Raw genomic sequence first — 19968 nt, 5'->3', positions numbered from 1 at the left:
TCTAAGTCAGGCCAGGGGAGCAAAACCACATTCACTGTAACATAAAGAGATTTATACTACAGTCAGGTATGAACAAGTATTATGGGAGCGAGCCCAAAGAGGAGGCATTTCATTCTGCCAATCTGCCCGCAGCGAGGAAGCCAGGGAAAACTCCACAAAGGAAATGACATCTGAGCTGGGCCCTGAAGGTTCTGCTCTGCTAGGGGAAGGAAGAAGAGGGCAGAAGCAGCAGCTTGGAAAAGCAGAGAGGCCTGAACCAGTGGCGTCTGACCAGGGGGAGTGAGAAGTCCAGAGAGTACAGGGAAGGGGCCCACAGGTCAGGTCGCAAGGGACCTTGACAGAACGCTGAGGATACTGGACACATCCTGCAGGCAAGGGTTTCATCCTTTCCGCCTCCCACGTGGCCCTGGAGGACGTTCCTGTCCTCAGTCTCCCCTGCCGACACTGGGATAATCATGCTTCCCACACCCTGTTCCCACAAAAGCCGCGGACTCTCTGTCGCTGGGCCTGGGTTGGCTGGCAGAACCACTCCGTGAATATCTGACAGGATGTCCATGTGCTAATTAGGCATTTACCTCATGCTGCAGACATGACAATCAGTTAGCCCAGCCCAGAGCACCCACTGTGGCCCATTCTTACCCAGAGCAACCCCTCAAGACTCATTCATTCATTCATTCATTCATTCATTTGGACAGAGAGCACAGGCTTTGGTAGCTCTGTGGTCTTTAGCCTTAGTTTCCTCATCTGCGAAATGGAAATATTAGCATCAAATTTGTTGGGTTTTTATGAGATTAATGTATGGAAAGGCCTGGCCCATAGTAGCCTAAATAAATGAAAGCTATTAGTTCTGAGGTGTAACGCCTCGGCCTACAAGCTGGAGATTTGAAAGTGAGTAAGAGACCTGAATAAGAAAATAATAAATAATAATCAGAAAATGAGTAAGAGTCCTGGCCATAGGAGCTTACAACCCACAAAACAGCATGATGAATGCTGCGTACAAAGTGCCATGGAAACTCAGAGAAAGGCTGAATAGGCGAGCGGACTCTACCCTGGGAGAAGTAGAACGAGTCTGCATTCTGAGTTCCGAAGCAGAACTGGGAAGACAGGCCCTTCCAGCCCTTGCCCCATAACCTGGGGGTCCCCCAGCACCTCGGGTGGTTGCTTGAGTTTGCCTTTGTCAACACTTTCTCTTTAGTCCACATCAAAAGACTCCCCAAAAGACTCAGAAGTTAACTCCTCTCCAGCATGAGGCCATGTTGGCTGGGCTAGTCTGAGCGTCAGGACAAGTAATGGGCCCCAATAACCCTCATTCCAGCCTCCTCTCCTGCACCAAGCAAAACCAGGACAAGGACCACCATCCTACCACTTTGCATGCTGAGAAAGCGTAGCAGAACAAGAAAGTGGGATTTCTCTTGGAGACTGAAGGTAATCACATTGAGTGCAAACAGCAACGGCATACGCGGAGATGGGGGCAACATGGCCCCATCCCCTCTCTCATAATATGCGTAAAGGAGCTGTGGGAACTTCTGACCGTAGTGAGCTCAGTGGTAATCAATGGTGGGATGTGGTCACCGTGAAAGCTAATTCGGTCTTAAACACACTGATTGCAATGTAACACTGATGACATTGATTATCAGATAACATCGATTACAGTATAACCCGATCTACATGGAGGGAAGTGGCAGTCCTACTGTACTCTGATCAGAATATCCTGAGCCTCAGGACTCACACCAGCTGCTGTACTTTAAAACAGATGGCAACAAACTGGAGTGAGTTCAGAGAAGAAAATATGGGACTCAAAATCATCCATTATAAGGATGGTTGAAGGAACTGGAAAAGAGTCAGACAGGCCCAGCAGCTTTCTTCTAATGTCAACATAACTGTGACATTACTTCCTAATCACACAGGAGGTGCCACATTAAGGGGGAAAGAGTCTTACTGTCAGCCACTCCAGCACGACGAATCCCAGAGATTGTTCCCTGGGTCCCTGCCTCACACTCATGTGGTACAGCCCAACCCACACAGTGCCTGCAGGACGACAGCGCTCAGGAATAGTTCCTCTAACCCATTCGGTTTCCCCTGATCTTTATTTATGACTCTGGGACCCACCTTGAGACCACCCTTCAAGGTTAACTTGAACAGGCCTCCAGACCCCTTCAGCTGACCCCCTTGATCCTCTCCTACAGTCCTTCTTCCTTTTCCTCCCACCTCTTCCTCTCCTGTCAGCCTCTAGCTGGGTTGTCATGCTTGGTTCTGCTGCTGGATTGGGTGTGGAGGGGAGGGAAGAGGCCCTATGTGAAGTATCTATAAATACAATTAAACTCTCTATGTATGAAGATTAATTTCCTACTACCTGATTACGCACAGACCGTCTTGCTTCCTTTCTTATACAAGTTTCAATACATAGCTCTCCCCCTATTACCTTAACCTTATGGCTCCTGGGAGGGAAGCAGGTAGGGCGTGGGAAGAAAAATGTGTCCCAACACATCTGACGTGTTGTCAGGTAGAGAAGGGGTTATTAGTCTGTTTTTGTAAGCCCCAAGATGAATAACTCAAATGGTGAAGCCACAGGAAACACAACTGAAAGGAGCTGGAGTTGCCCAAGAATGGAATACATTCTGTCCCAGGAGGTGGTGACAGGACAGAAAGTGTTTAAACATGGGTGTGAGTGGCTCTTCCCAGAGATACGATTTGCCTTTGAACTCCAGCACTGGAGTGGGTGTGAGGATTAGATTTCTTTATGACACGTTCTAACTCTGATTCTAGGATTAAGATAATTAGCACTGCATCTCCGTGGGACCAGAAGTTGGGACAGCAGTTGAGCTAATAAGTTGATGGAAAATACTTTTAAATTAATTGGTGTGGGGAAAGTGTAGTGTAGAGAAGTCCTTTAAGGTATCCTCCAACTCTGAGATTCCTATTTCGTGATTACAGGTTTTGAAAGAGTGTCAGCCACTGGCACATCTATACAGCTGACAAGATGCCAGTCAACCTTCTGTCTCAAGACGACAGCTGGTATGTGGGTGTGTGTGTGCACGTGCACACTGGGTGGAGATGGGGGCAGGAAAGGACAGGCATCTGAAGGGCCAGAGCTTCGGCTCACACAGCTCACACACACAGCGGAGATCCAGAGCTGGACTTGAGGCTGGCAGCAGACACAAGGCCTGAGAAGGCCCATGCCCACCCCCTCCCGAGCTGCAGCCGCAGCGTCTGTTGTTAGGAACACAGCGGCCTCTGCCTCCTCTAAGTCACAGCACTCTAAGCCATCAGAGCTCAGAACCAACGCCAATATGCCAAAGGACAGGCACTCAGGAGCGGGGGACAGAGGACAGGGCCGGGCAGAGAAGCTAGTGCCAACGTGGCCCGGAAAGCCAATGCGCCGAAGTGCCCACCTGCAGCCTCTCCGTGGGCTCTGTGACTGCGGGTGAGTATCCAGTCACCCCTCTCCCACGACTGCCACCCACTCCCCTACCTGTCCTCAAAGCTCCTGCTCTCTGCTCTGTCCTCCAACGCAGGGTTGACAGGAAGAGGACACAGGACACTTCCTGTCTTGGGTACGACTCTGGCTCAGGGCTCGCCCAGACCTCGACGGGTCGCAGGCAGTCCTCCCACAGAGTTCTCACTACCTGCTCCCCACTGTAACGGCAGCCTCTCAGCACCAACCAGAGGTTAAACGGCCCTTTGGCAGCCCCTTCCTCCATCCTAAGGACACCACATACCCTACCCTGCCTTGTCCATCTTACACCGGCCGGTCAAAAATATTCATTATTCACCAGTCAAAAAGGTGCTTCTAAAAGGGCAGCAGCACCCCCCCTCCCAATCTGCCACCCTTGAAACTCAAATGCTGCGTCTGTGTGGCCAATGCAGAGACCACCTTCCTCTCTCTCTCTGAGGAACTGGAGGGGCTTCCACAGGTCCCGAGGGGTGTATCCTTCCTCGCAGCTCCAGAAGTAGGGAGGGAACAAAATCCCTGACTAATCCTCCTGCACTCCTAGACTACTCTTTCCTCTGCCCCTGAGGAAACACAACACACCACAGCAACTGCCCCAAGCCCTGGAGCACAGTAGCCACCTATCTGGAGCTCTGCCCACCTTTCAGTGAGTCCACCACTACCCATCCTCCTTGTAAGCCACCCCTCGGCCAGCCAGCACTACTCTCAAAGCCAAAAAACACCCAAAAAACAAAAACAAAAGAGAGCTGAAATACTCATTGAGAAGAACTGCTTTTGAAATGCCATATGGCCTTACCTACAGAGAAAGCCCCCCACCAGTTCTGACTGCTCCAACCACAAATAAACTAAATCTGGGTCCTGTCTGGACATACCATCAGCAGCAGTGGCCCACTTCTCCCCTTAGTCAGGTAATGGGTGAGGGAAGGCTGCCTGGAGGTAGATGGGGAAGAATCACTGGACTAGGCCAATCACGACTCCTCCCCCTGCTCTAGACACCCCCTCTCCTGGGGACAGAAGACCCCACCCACTTCAATACCCTTCTCAAACGGCACAGCCCTCAATCCCACCCAGCAAGAGATGCTGGCTCACCAAACTCAGCCAAGGAAAAGCCATCCTGCTGTTCAGGTAAAGTCAAGAGTGGGTTAAGAGTGGAGTCAACAGGGGCACGTGCCACTGACGCAGCAGGCACCTCTCGAAATATCTTAATAATACCATTTTAAGAGAAGATACTAATATTTTATTAAGCACCTACTACATGCCAGGCACTATGCTAGATACTTTTTTTCAAATCCTCTCAAATAAGGAAATTATGGCTCAGAGAATTTAAGTAACTTGCTAGATGGTAGCACCTGCCTAGTTTGTTGACCTCTCTAGGAGGCTGGTTCCCACCAACTTCCACTGTTAATGAGGGGAAGATAAGAAGGACCCCTCTGAACAAAGAGGTGGAAGTGAACTTCCCGTGATGGGCAAGCAGCAGCAGGGGACTGCTTTGCAGGAGTCAGAAGCCCAGGAGGAAATAGCCCCAGGAGATGGTAAATACCACTTGGAGCCCCTTCCCAAGGCTCCACCCCAGATACAACAACTAGGCTACTTCGGCCAGCCCAGCAAGTCTCCATGGATTCACTTCAGTACAACCTATGAAGGATGTCACAAGCCCTGGACTTACCATGGAGAGAAACCCTCCCATTCAGGTGAGACTTAGCCTGGAGGGGTGCAGGGTAATAGGGATAGAGGAGTGGCACTCTGCATAAAGCAGAAACTGACCCCTCTGTCCCCAGCCTACCCAATTCCCCCTACCCAAGGGCACTCCTGTCCCCCAGGTGGATCCCAGGCTTGGGAACCACCAACCCAGGAGAATACAATAAGCAGCAAGTGCCCCAGCCCTCTCCCTTCAAGAGCCTTGCAGGCAACATTTGGCTCCATGGTTAGCCAGGACCCCTCTGGGAGGGCACCATACCCACTACCTCATCCCAGCCTATGTTCCTCCTTCCTGTTTGGGCTGGACAAGCAGGCAGCCCTGCCGTCCAGGCTTTCAAAGCTCAGGTGATCCAAAAGGGGCTGGGAGGCCACTCTGGGATTCCACACTAATGACTCTCTTATTTCTGGTCTTGGGGAGACAACTCTGAAGGTCAGAGGTGTAGAGGAGGCGATGCGGATATATTTGGGATCTGCTATTCCCAGTATAAAAGGCTCAGTCGAGTTGAGCCGGCTGCGCAGGAGGTCCAGCCTGCTGGGGTCCAGATACCCACCTTTAATCTCTTGCCTCTCCCACACAGAGGATGCACACTTTCTCGCTCCCCTTAGGTGACTACTACATGACCACCACTCATCAGATTTCCTTCCAGAACCCTCCTCTTGGTCAGTCGATGTTCCCAGTTCACATTCAGGGCAGAAAAATTGCACTAATAATGCATCCAGACTACATGGAGTATATCAACCAGTATCAGAGTGACTTCCAAGCCCCAGGGTGGAATCAAGTCCTCAAACTTGACCCAGACAAGAGCAGCCAGGGGATCAAGAGAGTAACCAGAACTGTGGGCAACCTACTGTAAGTTTGCTGTGGGGGGAGGGGCCAGAGGAGGGCTCTATTTCCCAAGACAAAGGTAATAACTTCAGAACTGTCTTCTGTCCAACTGAGAGACAATGCTGGAGAAGGCAATAGAGCAAAGGACTGTTTGACAATCTTGGATCTCCATCTAGTTCAGACTAACTTAGTCCTCTCACCTCACGTAAGTTTTGAGCAAGGACAAACTGCATGCTGTTCATAACGGGGGGTCAGCTCTTGCCCTACGCAACCTGGGAGACGTGAACTCTAACTGCAAGCCAGGAGGTAGAGTAGCCAGGCTTACCAGTCAGTACCCATGAAACTATAGAGAATCAGACATCCCACTTGCCCAACCTTGTCTTAGCTTCTCCCCTATTAAAGCCTGCTTCCCTTGGGGCTCGGAATGGCCCTCTACATACCTCTGACTCATCCGTGAACGTTAGAAGGCCCAGCTCCAACCCAAAGTCGGTAATATGTGCACAATGTTACACAAGTGTTACAGAAACAGCCATCCTATTCCAAGGTGGTAGAAGAAAAGATAATCTTCACCGCGAAGTGACCAGGAACACTAACCTAGCAATAGAACAGTTCCCCTCCCTGCCCCCTCGGCAAACACACGTCCAAGCTCCTGTTTCCCAAGACCACATTTTCTAAGCTGTAGCCTCAAGCTGCCTAACAGGGTGATTTAGAAAGCGTCTCCATTGCCCTATCCTTCGGCGGCAGGTGTCACATCCTCTCTGCCGGGCCTTAGTGTGATAACCGGGGAGTGTGAAAAGAAACAGAGATAAAATAAATTAAATTTTTGTTTTCAGAGAAGAAATAAATTTTCATTTGAAATTACCTGAAAATACACTGTACGGTTTAGGCAGGCACACAAATGACAGGCAAAGAAAGCATGCAGAGGCCTGGTGCCCTTCTATTTGGCATCCCTGGACTGGTTCATAGATGTGGATTCTGACCTACAGAAATACTTTTACCCCACGCAGCAACTATATCCAGACCGTGTGGAAGGTCACCGCTCCTGGCTGGCAGACCACTACGCATCAACATCAGAAGCCGAGCTGGCCGAAGCAGGAGATGCCATCCTGGGCGGGAAGAGTGCTGCCAAGTCTGATAGAGACACAGTGACCAGGGTGAAGTGCCTGAGCTCTCTGTCAAAGGGGGTCACATAAAGATCCTAGCTACCCCTCATCCCAAGAGGGGGCGCAGAGAACAAGAAAAAGAATTTACCCGGCCAGGATACCCCAATGCCACTTTTCTTGGGAAATCCAGAAATTTGGCCCTCCCAAATCTGCAGCCACTTACAGACTCTGATCTCTCCCTGACCACAGAGGTGAGGTATGTATGCAGTTAACACATGCTTGACACGTGGTAAGTACTTAACAAAAGACAGCCATTAAAATCATCATTATTTTATTATTATTATTATTTCCCCAGACATGCATTCCTCTCTTCCCAGATGTCTTATCTACTACCTCCCCAATCCCTGGAAGAAAGGGTCAAGGCTAAGTACACCTCTAGTACATTCAGGGTCTTCACAGCCAAGCTCCAAGCTGAAACTGCCAGCAAGCGATTCTTCCTGGACTGTGGAACTCAGCCCCGAGTATGCCATGGAGACCCTCATCACAGAGGCTATGAGAAGGCCCTGGTAAGAATTCCTTCCTGTGGGTAGGGGACCACCCCCTGGACTCTCCCTTCGCCTCTTACCTGGCTATTAGGGTGAGGATGGATGGGGGGAGAACTGCAGAGAGAGGAGTCTGATGTTTAAATCCTGGCTCTTTTCTCTTGCACAGAGTGATTCTGAGCAAGTTACCCTCTCTTGCCAAAAGAAAAAGAAAACAGGCCCTGCTTACTAAGCACTAGACATTGTTTTACCTGTGACTCCTTGTAATTCCTTAGCTGACAGGGTGCTGAACGTAACATGCAGGAAGAGGAAGACTGATTCCTTTTTCAGCTGACTGCTCTCTGCCCCCTCCCAAGGGTAAGGGTTCACAGGCACCAACTGAGAATCAAACTACCACCAGGACCTCCTACATGCCCTTGTTTTCTGAAAGGGTGAACCTGTGTAAGCCCAAGGTCAACAGCATCAAATGTGAGGCAAACACACTTTCTCTACTGAGCAGAGGAAAATATTCAGGTACAAAGGAGAGACTGAGTCATTACCAGATACAGTAATGTTGTCTGCATATGGCAAAAAAGGCCAGCGTCCTGGGGGAGACATGACTCGGCTCCAGCCTGGCCCTATAATCTCTCTACCTACTTTCACAGGCCAGTCCAGCTGCCTGAAAGCCGGTTCCAGAAGTATTTATGCCAAAAACAGGACTCAAAACTAAAAAAAAAAAAAAAAAAAAGAAACCGGAAGAAAGAAACTGCCCAAATAACCTATGCAAAAATGCACAGTTCAGGACACACATTTCTTAACAAACTCAAACTTAAAACTCAGGCCTCAAGATAGCTACCTCATAGCCTAGACTCCGCCTTCTCACTGGGATTCCCCAGGCACACCCTAACCCTAGTCCAGCTCTTTGACTAGGGTGAGTAACCTCTTTAGAAAGGAATGACGCTCTCTGTGTCCTAGGTCAGTGTGTTCCAAGAAACCTGAGGAAAAAAGAGATCAGAGTATTGCCCTCTTGCTAATGAACCAATGGCAAAGCATTAAGGTTTCTCAAGTCAGTAAAATTAATTAATTACATTCTATTTGAGCTACAGCGTCTGCTCACTGCTGTTTTTTGCCCTTTATATTTTTTGAGATATAATTCACATACCATAAAATGTTCTCTTTTAAAGTGTACAATTCAGTAGTTTTTAGTATTGCTCACTGCTCCTTAAGTCTAAACTTCAGGCTGAAGAAGGCATAGGAAAGGAAGGAGAACAAGAGGGTCTGAATATGATTTAAAAATTAAAAAAAAAAAAAGTCTTCCATGTAGAGAAAGGTTTCCAAAGCCCAAGTAAGGGAGATTCTGGTCAAAACCTAAATACTAGGTTTCTCTCTTGAAAATCTTTACCATATTGAAAATAGGATTATGTTTCTGGATCTAAGGTAGGGATAAGAAGTGGAAGAATATGCAACTGAATTTAGCCACCTATATATTTGAAAGATTCTAGGTCTTATTATTTTGAAAAATGTGCATGGACCCAGAGCCCTGCTTCCCCAGTCCAGAAAAGATGTATCACACTGCCCTCTAGTAGCCAGCCTAGGAAATGACAGTCAGCTTCCAGCTGAACAGGCTTGGAGGTCTCTGCCTAAAGGTGTGCTGTGCTCATACATGTAAAGGCAGAGAAATCAGACAGAGGAGGAATTTATAAATTTTCACCATTGCCCACTAAACACAAAGCTTGCCCGGAATAGAATCTATCTGCTTCCCCTCCACCTCAGTCTCTGCTTGAATACAGGTGATACATTCTTCTGTTAAGAAAAAAAAAATTGGTGGTTTAAGATTTTCAAAGTATCTGAGCCTCTTAGTCCATTCAGGCTGCTATAACAAAAATACCATAGACAGGATGGCTTAAATAACAAATATTTATTTATTATAGTTCTATAAGCTAGGAAGTCCAAGATCAAGGTACCAACAGACTTGGTGTCTGGTGAGGGCCAGCTTCCTGGTTCACAGAGAGCCAGCTTCTGGCTGTGCTCTCACATGACCAAAAAAGCAAGAGATCTCTCTGGGTCTCTTTTATAAGGGCACTAATCCCATTCATGAGGGCTCCACCTTCATGACCTAATCCTCTCCCAAAGGCCCCACCTCCTAATACCATCAACTTGGGAGCTAGTATTTCAACCAATAAATTTTGAGGGGATATAACATTCAGTCCATAACAGCCTCTTAAGGCGAGTTCTTCCTAAGAAACAGTGTAGGGCCCCACAAAAATGAAGTTAAAACCTGAACCCATGTGGAAATAAAAGCCAGCTGTGTACAAGAGATGTGACAATAGGCTAAAAGTTTCACGTACGCACCGCCACTCACAGGAAAGGGACTGGCTTTAACATAACTTACGAAAGTATAAACTCAAAAGTAGTAACTTAAGAGTAGGATCCAGTGTCCAGAGCCTATATTCCCTGGGGATTTTTTTAAAAAATAAGCTTTTTGGAAAAATTTTAGACTTACATAAAGTTGTAAAGACAATACAGAGTCTCATTACTCTTCACCCAAATTTCTTGACTGTTAACTTACCTAACTACGTTCATTTTTCAAAACTGAGAGATTAACAATGGCATAATTCTATGAACTAAATTCCAGACTTTATTTGGATTTTACCAGTTTCACCACAACGTTCTAAACTTGGGCCTTTTAAAAATATGTTTGGGACTTCCCTGATGACTCACTGGTTAAGACTCCACGCTCCCAATGCAGGGGGCCCGGGTGTGATCCCTCGTCAGGGAACTCGATCACACATGCCGCAACTAAGAGTTCGCATGCCACAACTAAGGAGCTGGCAAGCTGCAACTAAGACCCGGCACAACCAAATAAATAAATAAAATATTTTTTTTTAAAAATGTTTACAGCAAGGCACCAAAGGACCGTATAGGCACTGTAGAGCCCAGGAGAACACTGGGTTCTAGTCCCAACTCTGCCACATGTTAACTATAGAACCTTCAAGTTTATTTTGAGCTGTTTCCTCTCTAAAACTACCTTCCTCTCACAAATGCTGATTCTAGACACAATTTAAGTTTACCCTTCATCTCTCTGCCCAAGCTCTCTTCTGACAGCCACTGACCAATTAGGAAAGAGATATTCCTAACTTGGTAGTGACTTCAGCTGAGACTCTCCAGGTAGAGAATGGAGTCCCTCTGGGATTTTCAGATCTCAAAATTATTTTAAAATCCACAGAAGTCTCAAATGGTGGGGGGTGGGGCAGACAGCCTTTCTTCAGGATTGCAGCAGAGAGGATCGCTGTCCCAACAACATCCACTTTTCCCCTCTTCCTGGGTATGCATCACATTTCTCAAGCTGCTTTGCGTTAAAACGGGGCAGCCATGCAACTAAGTTCTAGCTAAGAGGATGTGAATGGCTGTGTGCCACTTCTAGAGCTGGCCCACAATATCTATCAAGCAACCCTCCGAGCTCTGCTTGGCTCACCCAAGCTTTGGCATTTTGGCAATGCCCAAAGCAACCCTGGAAGCCATGTTAATGTTGGCATCAGCCTGGTCTGTAAATGACTGCACGGAGTAGAGAATCCCCCTCCCTCTCACCCAATGTGAAACTACCCTGGACATGAGTGAGGGAGGAAAAACACTTCTATTGTGGTAAGCCAGTCCATTTGGAGGTTGTCATAGCAGTCTAGCCCACCCCAACCAATACAGGTACTAAACGCCAATTCCACTCGAGTAAGACCTTGCCTCTGGATGTGTGCTTAGAGCCCCAGGCGCGAAGAATTGAGTGGATCACATGCCTGAGGTCAGGACACACTATCTCACTCATCCATGCAAGGCCCCTCTTTTGTTTCCCTTTCCCTCCTTCATTCTGCATTCTAGTCCCATTCTGTTCCCTCCCTCAGACACTATTCTAGTAAGTTAAGGTGTAAATTCTCCTTAAAAAATGCTTTGTGTTTGTGTTCAATTTACTTAGCTAATTTTTGCTATAAATTTCATTATGCCTTATTTTCCTCACCTGGAGTCTATCATGTCCTAACAGCTTGCATCTGACTTTTTTATAATATTCCATCATATGCATATACCACATTTTACTTATCAATTCCTTTAGAAACAGGCTTCTAAGCTGTTTTCAGATTCTCGCTACCCAAGATACATACAGATAAACATCCATATATGTAACTCCCTGTGGATCTGTGCAAGTTTCTCTGAAGGATAAAGCCAGGAGTGGAACTGCTTTGAGGTAGGGTATGTACAAACTTAATATATCAGTTATCTATTGCTGCATAACAAATTACTTAAAAACTTAGCAGCTTAGGGCTTCCCTGGTGGCGCAGTGGTTGAGAGTCCGCCTGCCGATGCAGGGGACACGGGTTTGTGCCCCGGTCCGGGAAGATCCCATGTGCCGCAGAGCGGCTGGGCCCATGAGCCATGGCCGCTGAGCCTGCGCGTCCGGAGCCTGTGCTCCGCAATGGGAGAGGCCACAGCAGTGAGAGGCCCGTGTACCGCAAAAAAAAAAAACCAAAAACTTAGCAGCTTAAAACAATAACACCCACAGAATGAAAGGAAATACTTGCAAATCATATATCTGATAAGAGACTTGTTATCAGAATATATAAAGAATTCTACATAACAGTGTGTATGTGTGTATATGTATGTGTATGACAAATAACCCAACTGAAAAATCAAAGGATTTCAATAAACATTTCTCCAAAGAAGATAAATAAAGATATTCAACAACATTAGGCATTAGAGAAATGCAAATCAAAACCACAATGACATACCACTTCACACCACTAGGATAGCCATAATCAAGAAGACAGATAATAACAAGTATTAGCGGGAGTTCCCTGGTGGTCCAGTGGTTAGGACTCAGCGCTTTCACTGCCGTGGCCCGGGTTCAATCCCTGGTCGAGGAACCAAGATCCCACAAGCCACGTGGCACGGCCAAAAACAACAACAAAAACAAGTATCGGCAAGGATGTGGAGAAACTGGAACTCTCATACACTGCTTTGGAAGTTTGGTAGTTCCTCAAAAAGCAAAACATGGAGTTAACCATATGAGTCAGCAATTCTACTCTAAGAAAAATGAAAACGTAAGTCCATACAAAAACTTGTACATGAATGTTCATAGCAGCATTAGTCACAATAGCCAAAAAGTGGAAACAACTCAAATATCAACAGATGCATGGATAGATAAAATGTGGTATATCCATACAAGGGAATATTATTCAGCCATTAAAGGGAATGTGGTACTGATACATACTACAACACGGATGAACCCTGAAAACACTACACTAAGTGAAAAGAGCTAGATACAAAAAGCCATGTATTATATGATAGTCCCATTCACATATTATATGAAATGTCTAGAACAGACAAATCTATAGCAACAGAAGGATTAGCGGTTGCCTAGGGCTAGGGGAGCTGCGGACAAGTGAAGAGTGGCTGCTGATGGATACAAAGCTCCCCGTATCCAAAATGTTTTTAAATGAATTGTGGTGAAGGTTATACAACTCTGTGATACGCTAAAAACTACTGAACTGTACACGTTAAATGGGTAAACAGTATAGTATGTGAATTATATCTCAAGCTGTTAAAAAATAATAAACACCTCCTCTTATCTCAATTTCTTTGTGTCAAGAATTTGGAGCTGGGTGATTCTGGCTCAGGATCTCTCATGAGGTTGCAGCCATGTTGTTGATCAGGGCTGCACACATCTAAAGGCTTGAATGGAGCTAAAAGGATCCACTTCCAAGGTGGCTCACTCACAGGGCTGATAAATTGGTGTGTCTACCAGTGAGAGGCCTCAGTCCCTCTCCACATGGGCCTCTCCAGAGGACCACTTGAGTGTCCTCATGACATAGTAGCGGGCTTCTTTCACAGCAAGTGATTCAAGAGAATACAAGGAAGATGCTTCAATGTCTTTTATGACTCAGCCTCAGAAGTCACACATTTCCAGGACATCCTACCCGTTACACAGGTCAGCTCTATTCACTGTAGGAGGGGACTACACAAGGGCTTAAATACCAGGAGTCAGGGATCATTGGGGCCACATTGGAAGCTGGCTATCAACACTTGATGATTAGGAAGACAATGATAACAACAGTAATAATTTTGTGACATGTACTATGCGCCTGGCACTGTTCTAGGCTCACAATAAACCTATGAGGTGGATAATATTATCTCCATTTCAAAAATGAAGAAACTAAAACACAGAGAAGTTAAGTGGCTTATCAAGGTCACACAGTAAAAGACATACCTGAGATTCAAGCTCAGACAATATTCTCTCAAAAATTCTGCAATACTGCATCCCAGATATTACTTATTGTCAATTAAGTTTTGCCCATTTGTCCTCCAGAATGGATGCAATAGTTGAAACTTCCCATGAGTTTTCATTCCCTATGAGAATTCAGTCTCTTCCTTATTTTTGCTAATAGATACAAAGTAGAAACTCATTAATGTTTTGATCTCTACTTCTCTAATTACTAGTAGTAATATACTTATTAGCCATTCTGGTTTTCCTTTAGATTTTACATATTCATATTCTTTGCCTGTTTTTATTTTGTGTTTTGTATTTCTTTCCAATTTGCAGTAGTTCCTTCTATATTCAATCTCTTATAAATGTAATCCTTTGTCAGTTTTAGACATTGGAAATATTTTCTCCTAGTCTATACCCATTTTTAACTTTGACTATGGGGTGCTTTGTTGACTAGAAATCTTTAATTATGATGTAGGCAAAGCTATCAAACCTTACGGATTGTGATTTGGAGATCTAATTTAACAAATTTATCCTCACCCCAAGGTCACAAAGACATTCCCCATTTTTTCTTATTGGCTGTAGCATTTTACCTTTCATTTAGGTAAAATCACTTTGGGATTTGTCTTTGCTTTATGTGGTTTAAGACAGGGATCCAACTTTATTTTTGTCCATATAATAAGCCAATTTTCCGAGCACCATTATCTATCTCTTCCCCACTAATTTGTGACACTACCTTTACCAGACACCATGTCTGCAAACTGCCATGTCTATTCCTAAGTCTAGTTTAGCAATAATTCTTATTTTCTAAGAGGAAGGAGCTATCACTGTGAAAGTTTTTACTCATCCTGCTTCCTAGATGAATGAAAAATCCAACCATCGCCCTCCAAGGTCCCTGGGGGTTCAATATTAGCTTGTATTCTTCCCCAAAACAGAATATCCATTTAAGAAAATTATTTAAAAAAAATAAATGTGTGTTTATTAAAAAGGGAAAACCCTAACTAAGAACAAACCCTGGGACACAGAGAAGTCAACGCTTCCTCTGAAAGCCAGCAACAGGCAGTGTCGGCACACCTGAGAAGTACAGGTCCTTCAGTCCAAACATTACGTCTCAAATATTCTTCTGTAGTCAAAACTGGCATCCGACAAGTCGCTGGTCTGTGTGGGCCCTGATTATGAGCACAGATGACTGTTGCAGCTGGACGTCTGTCCACCCTGTGTCCACCACCACAACACACAGCCACCCCCAATGCCTCAGAAAAGTTACATATCCTCAACACTCCACTTGTAGGCAAGTTCCTCCACCGCCTTCTTGCTGGCAAGCCTGGCAAAGCGCTTCTGTTCAAATCCATTGGATCTGTAATCAAGAAATACTAATCAGCCAGAATCCTGAACTGAACATTTATTTTTGAAAAAAGAGTTAACAATCTAATGAGCAAAAAGGAAAGTAAAGGCAATCATGTGAAAATATTTAAGACATAAGCAACAGAATCAGAAAGACAGAATACATAATCCACCCTCTTATTAGTCCTTGTTCAGTTCTTTCTCAAACTCTTTTCACAACTGTTTCAAACATTTACCACTCTCTAAAGGCCCAACTCACTCTCAAATGAAGTCTACATATTATACTTTATCCATTCATTACACAAACAATTAGTGAATTCTTATTATATACTAGGCAATGTGTCATGAAAATGAGTATAACATAGCACCTATCCTGATAAACTCACAGACTAGTAGAGGAGATTGACATTTAAACAAATAATTAAAACAAAAAGCATAGATTATGGTAGAAATATGCATTGGGTATCCTGGAAGCAGAGTGGGGATCTTACTCAGCTTGGGAGGGGGATAGACAAGAATGGTCAGCAAAGGCTTCGTGAAGGGGGCCCCTATGCTAAGTCTGAAAAGAAAGAGTTAACCAGAGGGCCAGAAGGGTCAGGAGGGCATTTCAGCACAGAGCATAGCACAAGCAACAACAGCAAAGGCACAAAAGTAAGAAATAGTATGGCACATGCAGGTAACCAAAGGCAAACTGGTATGGCTGGAGCCTCAAATATGAAAAGAGAGTAGCACGAGGCAAAGTTAGAAAGGTAGGTAGAGGGCAAATCATAATGAGCTCTGTAAGCCATAGTATAAAGCTTAGATTTCACCTAGTAAGGATAAATTTATTTTTTTTAATTTTTATTGGAGTACAGTTGATTTACAATGTTGTGTTAGTTTCAGGTGTACAGAAAAGTGAATCAGTTATACATATATATATATCCACTTTTTTTTTTACATTCTTTTCCCATGTAGGCCATTACAGAGTATTGAGTAGAGTTCCTTGTGAAGGATAAATTTAAAGTGGGAGCATAAACTGCATTTCAAAGAGATCACTCTGGAGGAGACTGAAGGCAGGAAAGTTACTGCAATGGTCCAGGCAACAGATGATGAAAGTGATGATAAAGAAGAGGGACAGAAAGAGAGAAAACATAGTAGAACTTAGTGATTGATTAGTTATATAAGAGCAAAAGAGGAAGAGGTAAGTTTGACTCATGGGTTAATAATTTTAGTGACTAGATGAATGAGGCTGCCATTAACCAGGACAGAACACAAGAGTAGGAGCACGCTTAGAGTAAGGAAAGCTGATGAGTTCAGTTTTGAATATGTTTGCATTTAAGATGCCTCAAGTACATATCAACAGAGAAACCCAATGCACAGCCAGATACTCCAGACTGAGGTGCAAATACAGATTTGGGAATCATGTACATACAGCTGGTAAGCGAAGGTGTACTAGACTAGATTCAGCCAAGAGAGCACATGGAGTGAGAACAGCTGAGGGTTACAGATGGAGCCCTGAGAAACATTAAAGCAGGGGGCACAGAGGAACAGGAATTCATAAAGGTGGCCGAGATGAAATGATAAGAGAAAATAACCAGAAGTAGGGTGTCATGGAAGTCACTACAGGGGTGAATTTCAAGGAGTGGCTCCCAACTCCCTTCTCATACCATGTACTTCGTCTTCTTATATAAACTTCTTGAAAGAGCCTTTACTCACTGTCTACTTCCTTATTTTTCATTCACTCCTTGACACATTAGACCCTGGCTTTGGTTTCACTATGCTATGGAGTTAATACTCTCTCAAGTCATTAATGACCTTCCTTATTGCCAAACCCAGTGCTTTCTCCCTCTCACCTAATCAGTCACTAGGTCCTGCCATCTTGTCACTTAACCAATTTCCCACTTCCTCCTCTCTCCATTCGTACTACCACTGTCATGGTTCAGACCTCCATCATCTTTAGCCTAATCTACTGCAACAACCTTGTATCTTGTCTCTCTACTTCCAAATGTGTGCCTTGCAAATGCTTCGTACAACTGCTACAATGCATCACCTATATAGAATGGAGAGCTACAGTTAATCCACCAGTGGCTCCCCTCTGCCTCTAAGGTGAACACCAAGCTCCTCAGAAATGTTTCCAAGTCCTTCAGTGACCAGGCCCCTGCTTACCTTTCCAGCCCATCTCACACAACTCCATTTCACACTTACTGCTATCCAACATCAAACTGCTTATAACAGGCCCCCACCCCACCAAACACTAGGATGTTCCATATCCTTATGACCTTGCAATACAGGATGCTCTTCCTTAAATATCCTTCCTTTCCTTCTTAACTTGGTTAATGACATCCCTTAAGACTTAGCTCATGTATCACCTCCTCTAGGAAGCATGCATTCCCTGACCACAGTCTCCCAAGGCTGAATCTAGCTACTCCTCCTTTGTGCTCCCAAGGCACCTTGAAAATCCTCTATAGTAATACATAGCAAGTAGCACTGAAATTATTTACTTGTCTGTCTTCTCCTCTAGATAGTAAGTGAGTTGCTGTGCTCAAGGACCGTCTCTCACTAATTGTGAGACCCTAGCACCTAGTACATAGCTGCTTAAAATTATAATACATATATGCTAAGTGCTACTGAACTGATTGGGATGACAGGCTTCCCTCTTTCCTAAGGCCTTCCCTAAGGGATCAGTTGGGTGAGTAGTGAAAGGGTGAGGAAGAAGGGAAGCTTATTATGAATGGCAACATCTCCAACCTTAGAAGCATGCATGGTGTTCTAGAGCACAAGGAAACCACTGCTTCTTGTCTTGGGGAATAAGTACTTAAGAGAATCAACACTAATATGATCAAACAGACAAAAAGTCCTATGAATAACAAACCAAACCCTAAACAGAATCAAAAAAAACAAACTGCAAGAGAACACACAGTGGAAAGAGCTTCAGACCAAAGAATCAGATGCCCAAGGTCTAATTCCAGCTTTATCAGGTGAGCTGAAAGACTATAACCTGTTAAATTTATCGGGGCCTCCGTTTCTCTTTTAAATAATGTAAGTTAGTTTAACTGACCTTATGGGTTTTTCTAACTGTAACATACTATAGATCTGTTTTAGAAATATTTACTTGCCAAAAACAGACAAAAGCAGAAAAGGCAATGAAAGAATAAATAATCAGAAAGAAAGAAAGAAAGAATAATCAGAAATAAATAAATAATGAGAAAGGGAACTAAAAGGAAAAATCTAGGAGAAAGTAAGAATGAGAAGTGTAGGAAAACTACTGGGAGAGATGCAGACAAATTATACCAGTTAAAAACCAGGTCAGAAGAGTTCTGTTTTGGGTCCAGAAATTTGAAAAAAAATAGAAAAAAGAAAAAAAGAATGAACTCAGTGTAGCAGGAGTATCTTTAGGGTTGTGGCTATAAAAAGATCTACTTCTGGCTATACAGCAAATTAGTATTCTGAAAAATCCTCCTGTTACCAAAAAGCCGATATACAGTGCGCTGCAAACGAAAGCAGGAAAGGAGCCTGAAACCACATCCACCCTGAGGATACCTGCCAGTATCAGGAACTAGAGCTCTGGATTTAGATGGCAGCTTAAAGGACAGAAGATAATGCCTTAAGCCCATATAAAGCAGAGTGGTAGACTCCAGTCATGGCAGAGAACTCGTGCAAACTAACCTACACAGAAAACAATTATAAAATCTGGACAAAATATAAAGATACAAGTATCTGAAAGTATTTGAAGGCATGAGAGAGTGACCAAAAGCAGACAAAACTTGGGTGGGAGTCTAGGTGTCAGAAGAGATTTGTGAGGCTTTTTGCCAGAGGGCACTTCCCAAACTGCACAGCTCATGGAGGCAGAAAGCCACAGGCTTACTGGCTTGAGGTGTCAGTGCAGAGTGAGTAGAGCAGCTGGAAAATCAGGGAAGAAATACTGAAAGGGAGGGAGCTTCAAAAGGGATGAACCCCAAAATCTACATACAAACTGCACCCAAATCTTTGGCTAACTGCTAAACTGTGCTTGTGCAGCGGAAACCCCCTTGGGCCCCATGAAAAAGCAGCAGCTAGAAACTAAAAAAACTGAGCAGAAATTTTAGCTGCTGCCTACTGCAAAGAAGTTAGAGCTTGGAGTTAAAATACAGCCAAGTTAACTGTCTGCTGGAATAAAAATCAACACACTTCAAGGACTTCCCTGATGGTGCAGTGGTTAAGAATCCACCTGCCGATGCAGGGGACACAGGTTTCAAACCCTGGTTCGGGAAGATCCCACATGGTGTGGAGCAACTGAGCCCATGTGCCACAACTACTAAGCCTGCGCTCTAGAGCCGCAAGCCACAAGTACTGACCCTGTGTGCCACTATTGAAGCCCGCGCACCTAGAGCCTGTGCTCCGCAACGAGAGAAGCCACCACAATGAGAAGCCCGCGCACCACAACAAAGAGTAGCCTCGCTCACCGCAACTAGAGAAAGCCCATGCGAGGCAACGAAGACCCAACACAGCCCCAGATAAATTAAATAAATAATTAAAATAAATTAATTAATAAATAACATTAAAAATAAGATGGTTACACCATCTTATTAAAAAAAATCAACACACTTCAAAGGAATATAAGAGAATTCAAAGTCTCTGCAATGTACCATTCATAATGTCCAGTATAACATTTTTAAGTGACCAGACATGTAAAGAAACAGTAAAATGTGATGACACTCAAGAAAAAACTATGAATAGAAACCAATCCTGAGATAACCCAAATGTTGCAATGAGCAGACAGGACTTCAAAGCACCAATTATAAATATTCTCAAGGAAAAAA

General features: G+C 44.6%; 1 protein-coding gene across 1 annotated transcript in view; it reads right to left on the bottom strand.

The window, feature by feature from the left end:
• Positions 1-13510: 13510 nt before the first annotated feature.
• Positions 13511-19968, bottom strand: part of BUD13 (BUD13 homolog) — a 45243-nt gene continuing 38785 nt past the window's right edge. Inside the window, exon 10 of the mRNA XM_081239051.1 lies at positions 13511-15203. Coding sequence (XP_081095177.1) covers positions 15110-15203 — 94 coding nt within the window. The 3' untranslated portion in view covers positions 13511-15109. The remainder of the gene's footprint in view (positions 15204-19968) is intronic.

The sequence above is a fragment of the Mesoplodon bidens genome (assembly GCF_964165515.1).
Source record: "Mesoplodon bidens genome assembly, chromosome: 7".
NCBI classification, from domain to species: domain Eukaryota; kingdom Metazoa; phylum Chordata; class Mammalia; order Artiodactyla; family Ziphiidae; genus Mesoplodon; species Mesoplodon bidens.
The sequence above is the reverse complement of the archived record's forward strand: the minus strand, read 5'-3'. Positions and strand labels throughout refer to the sequence as shown.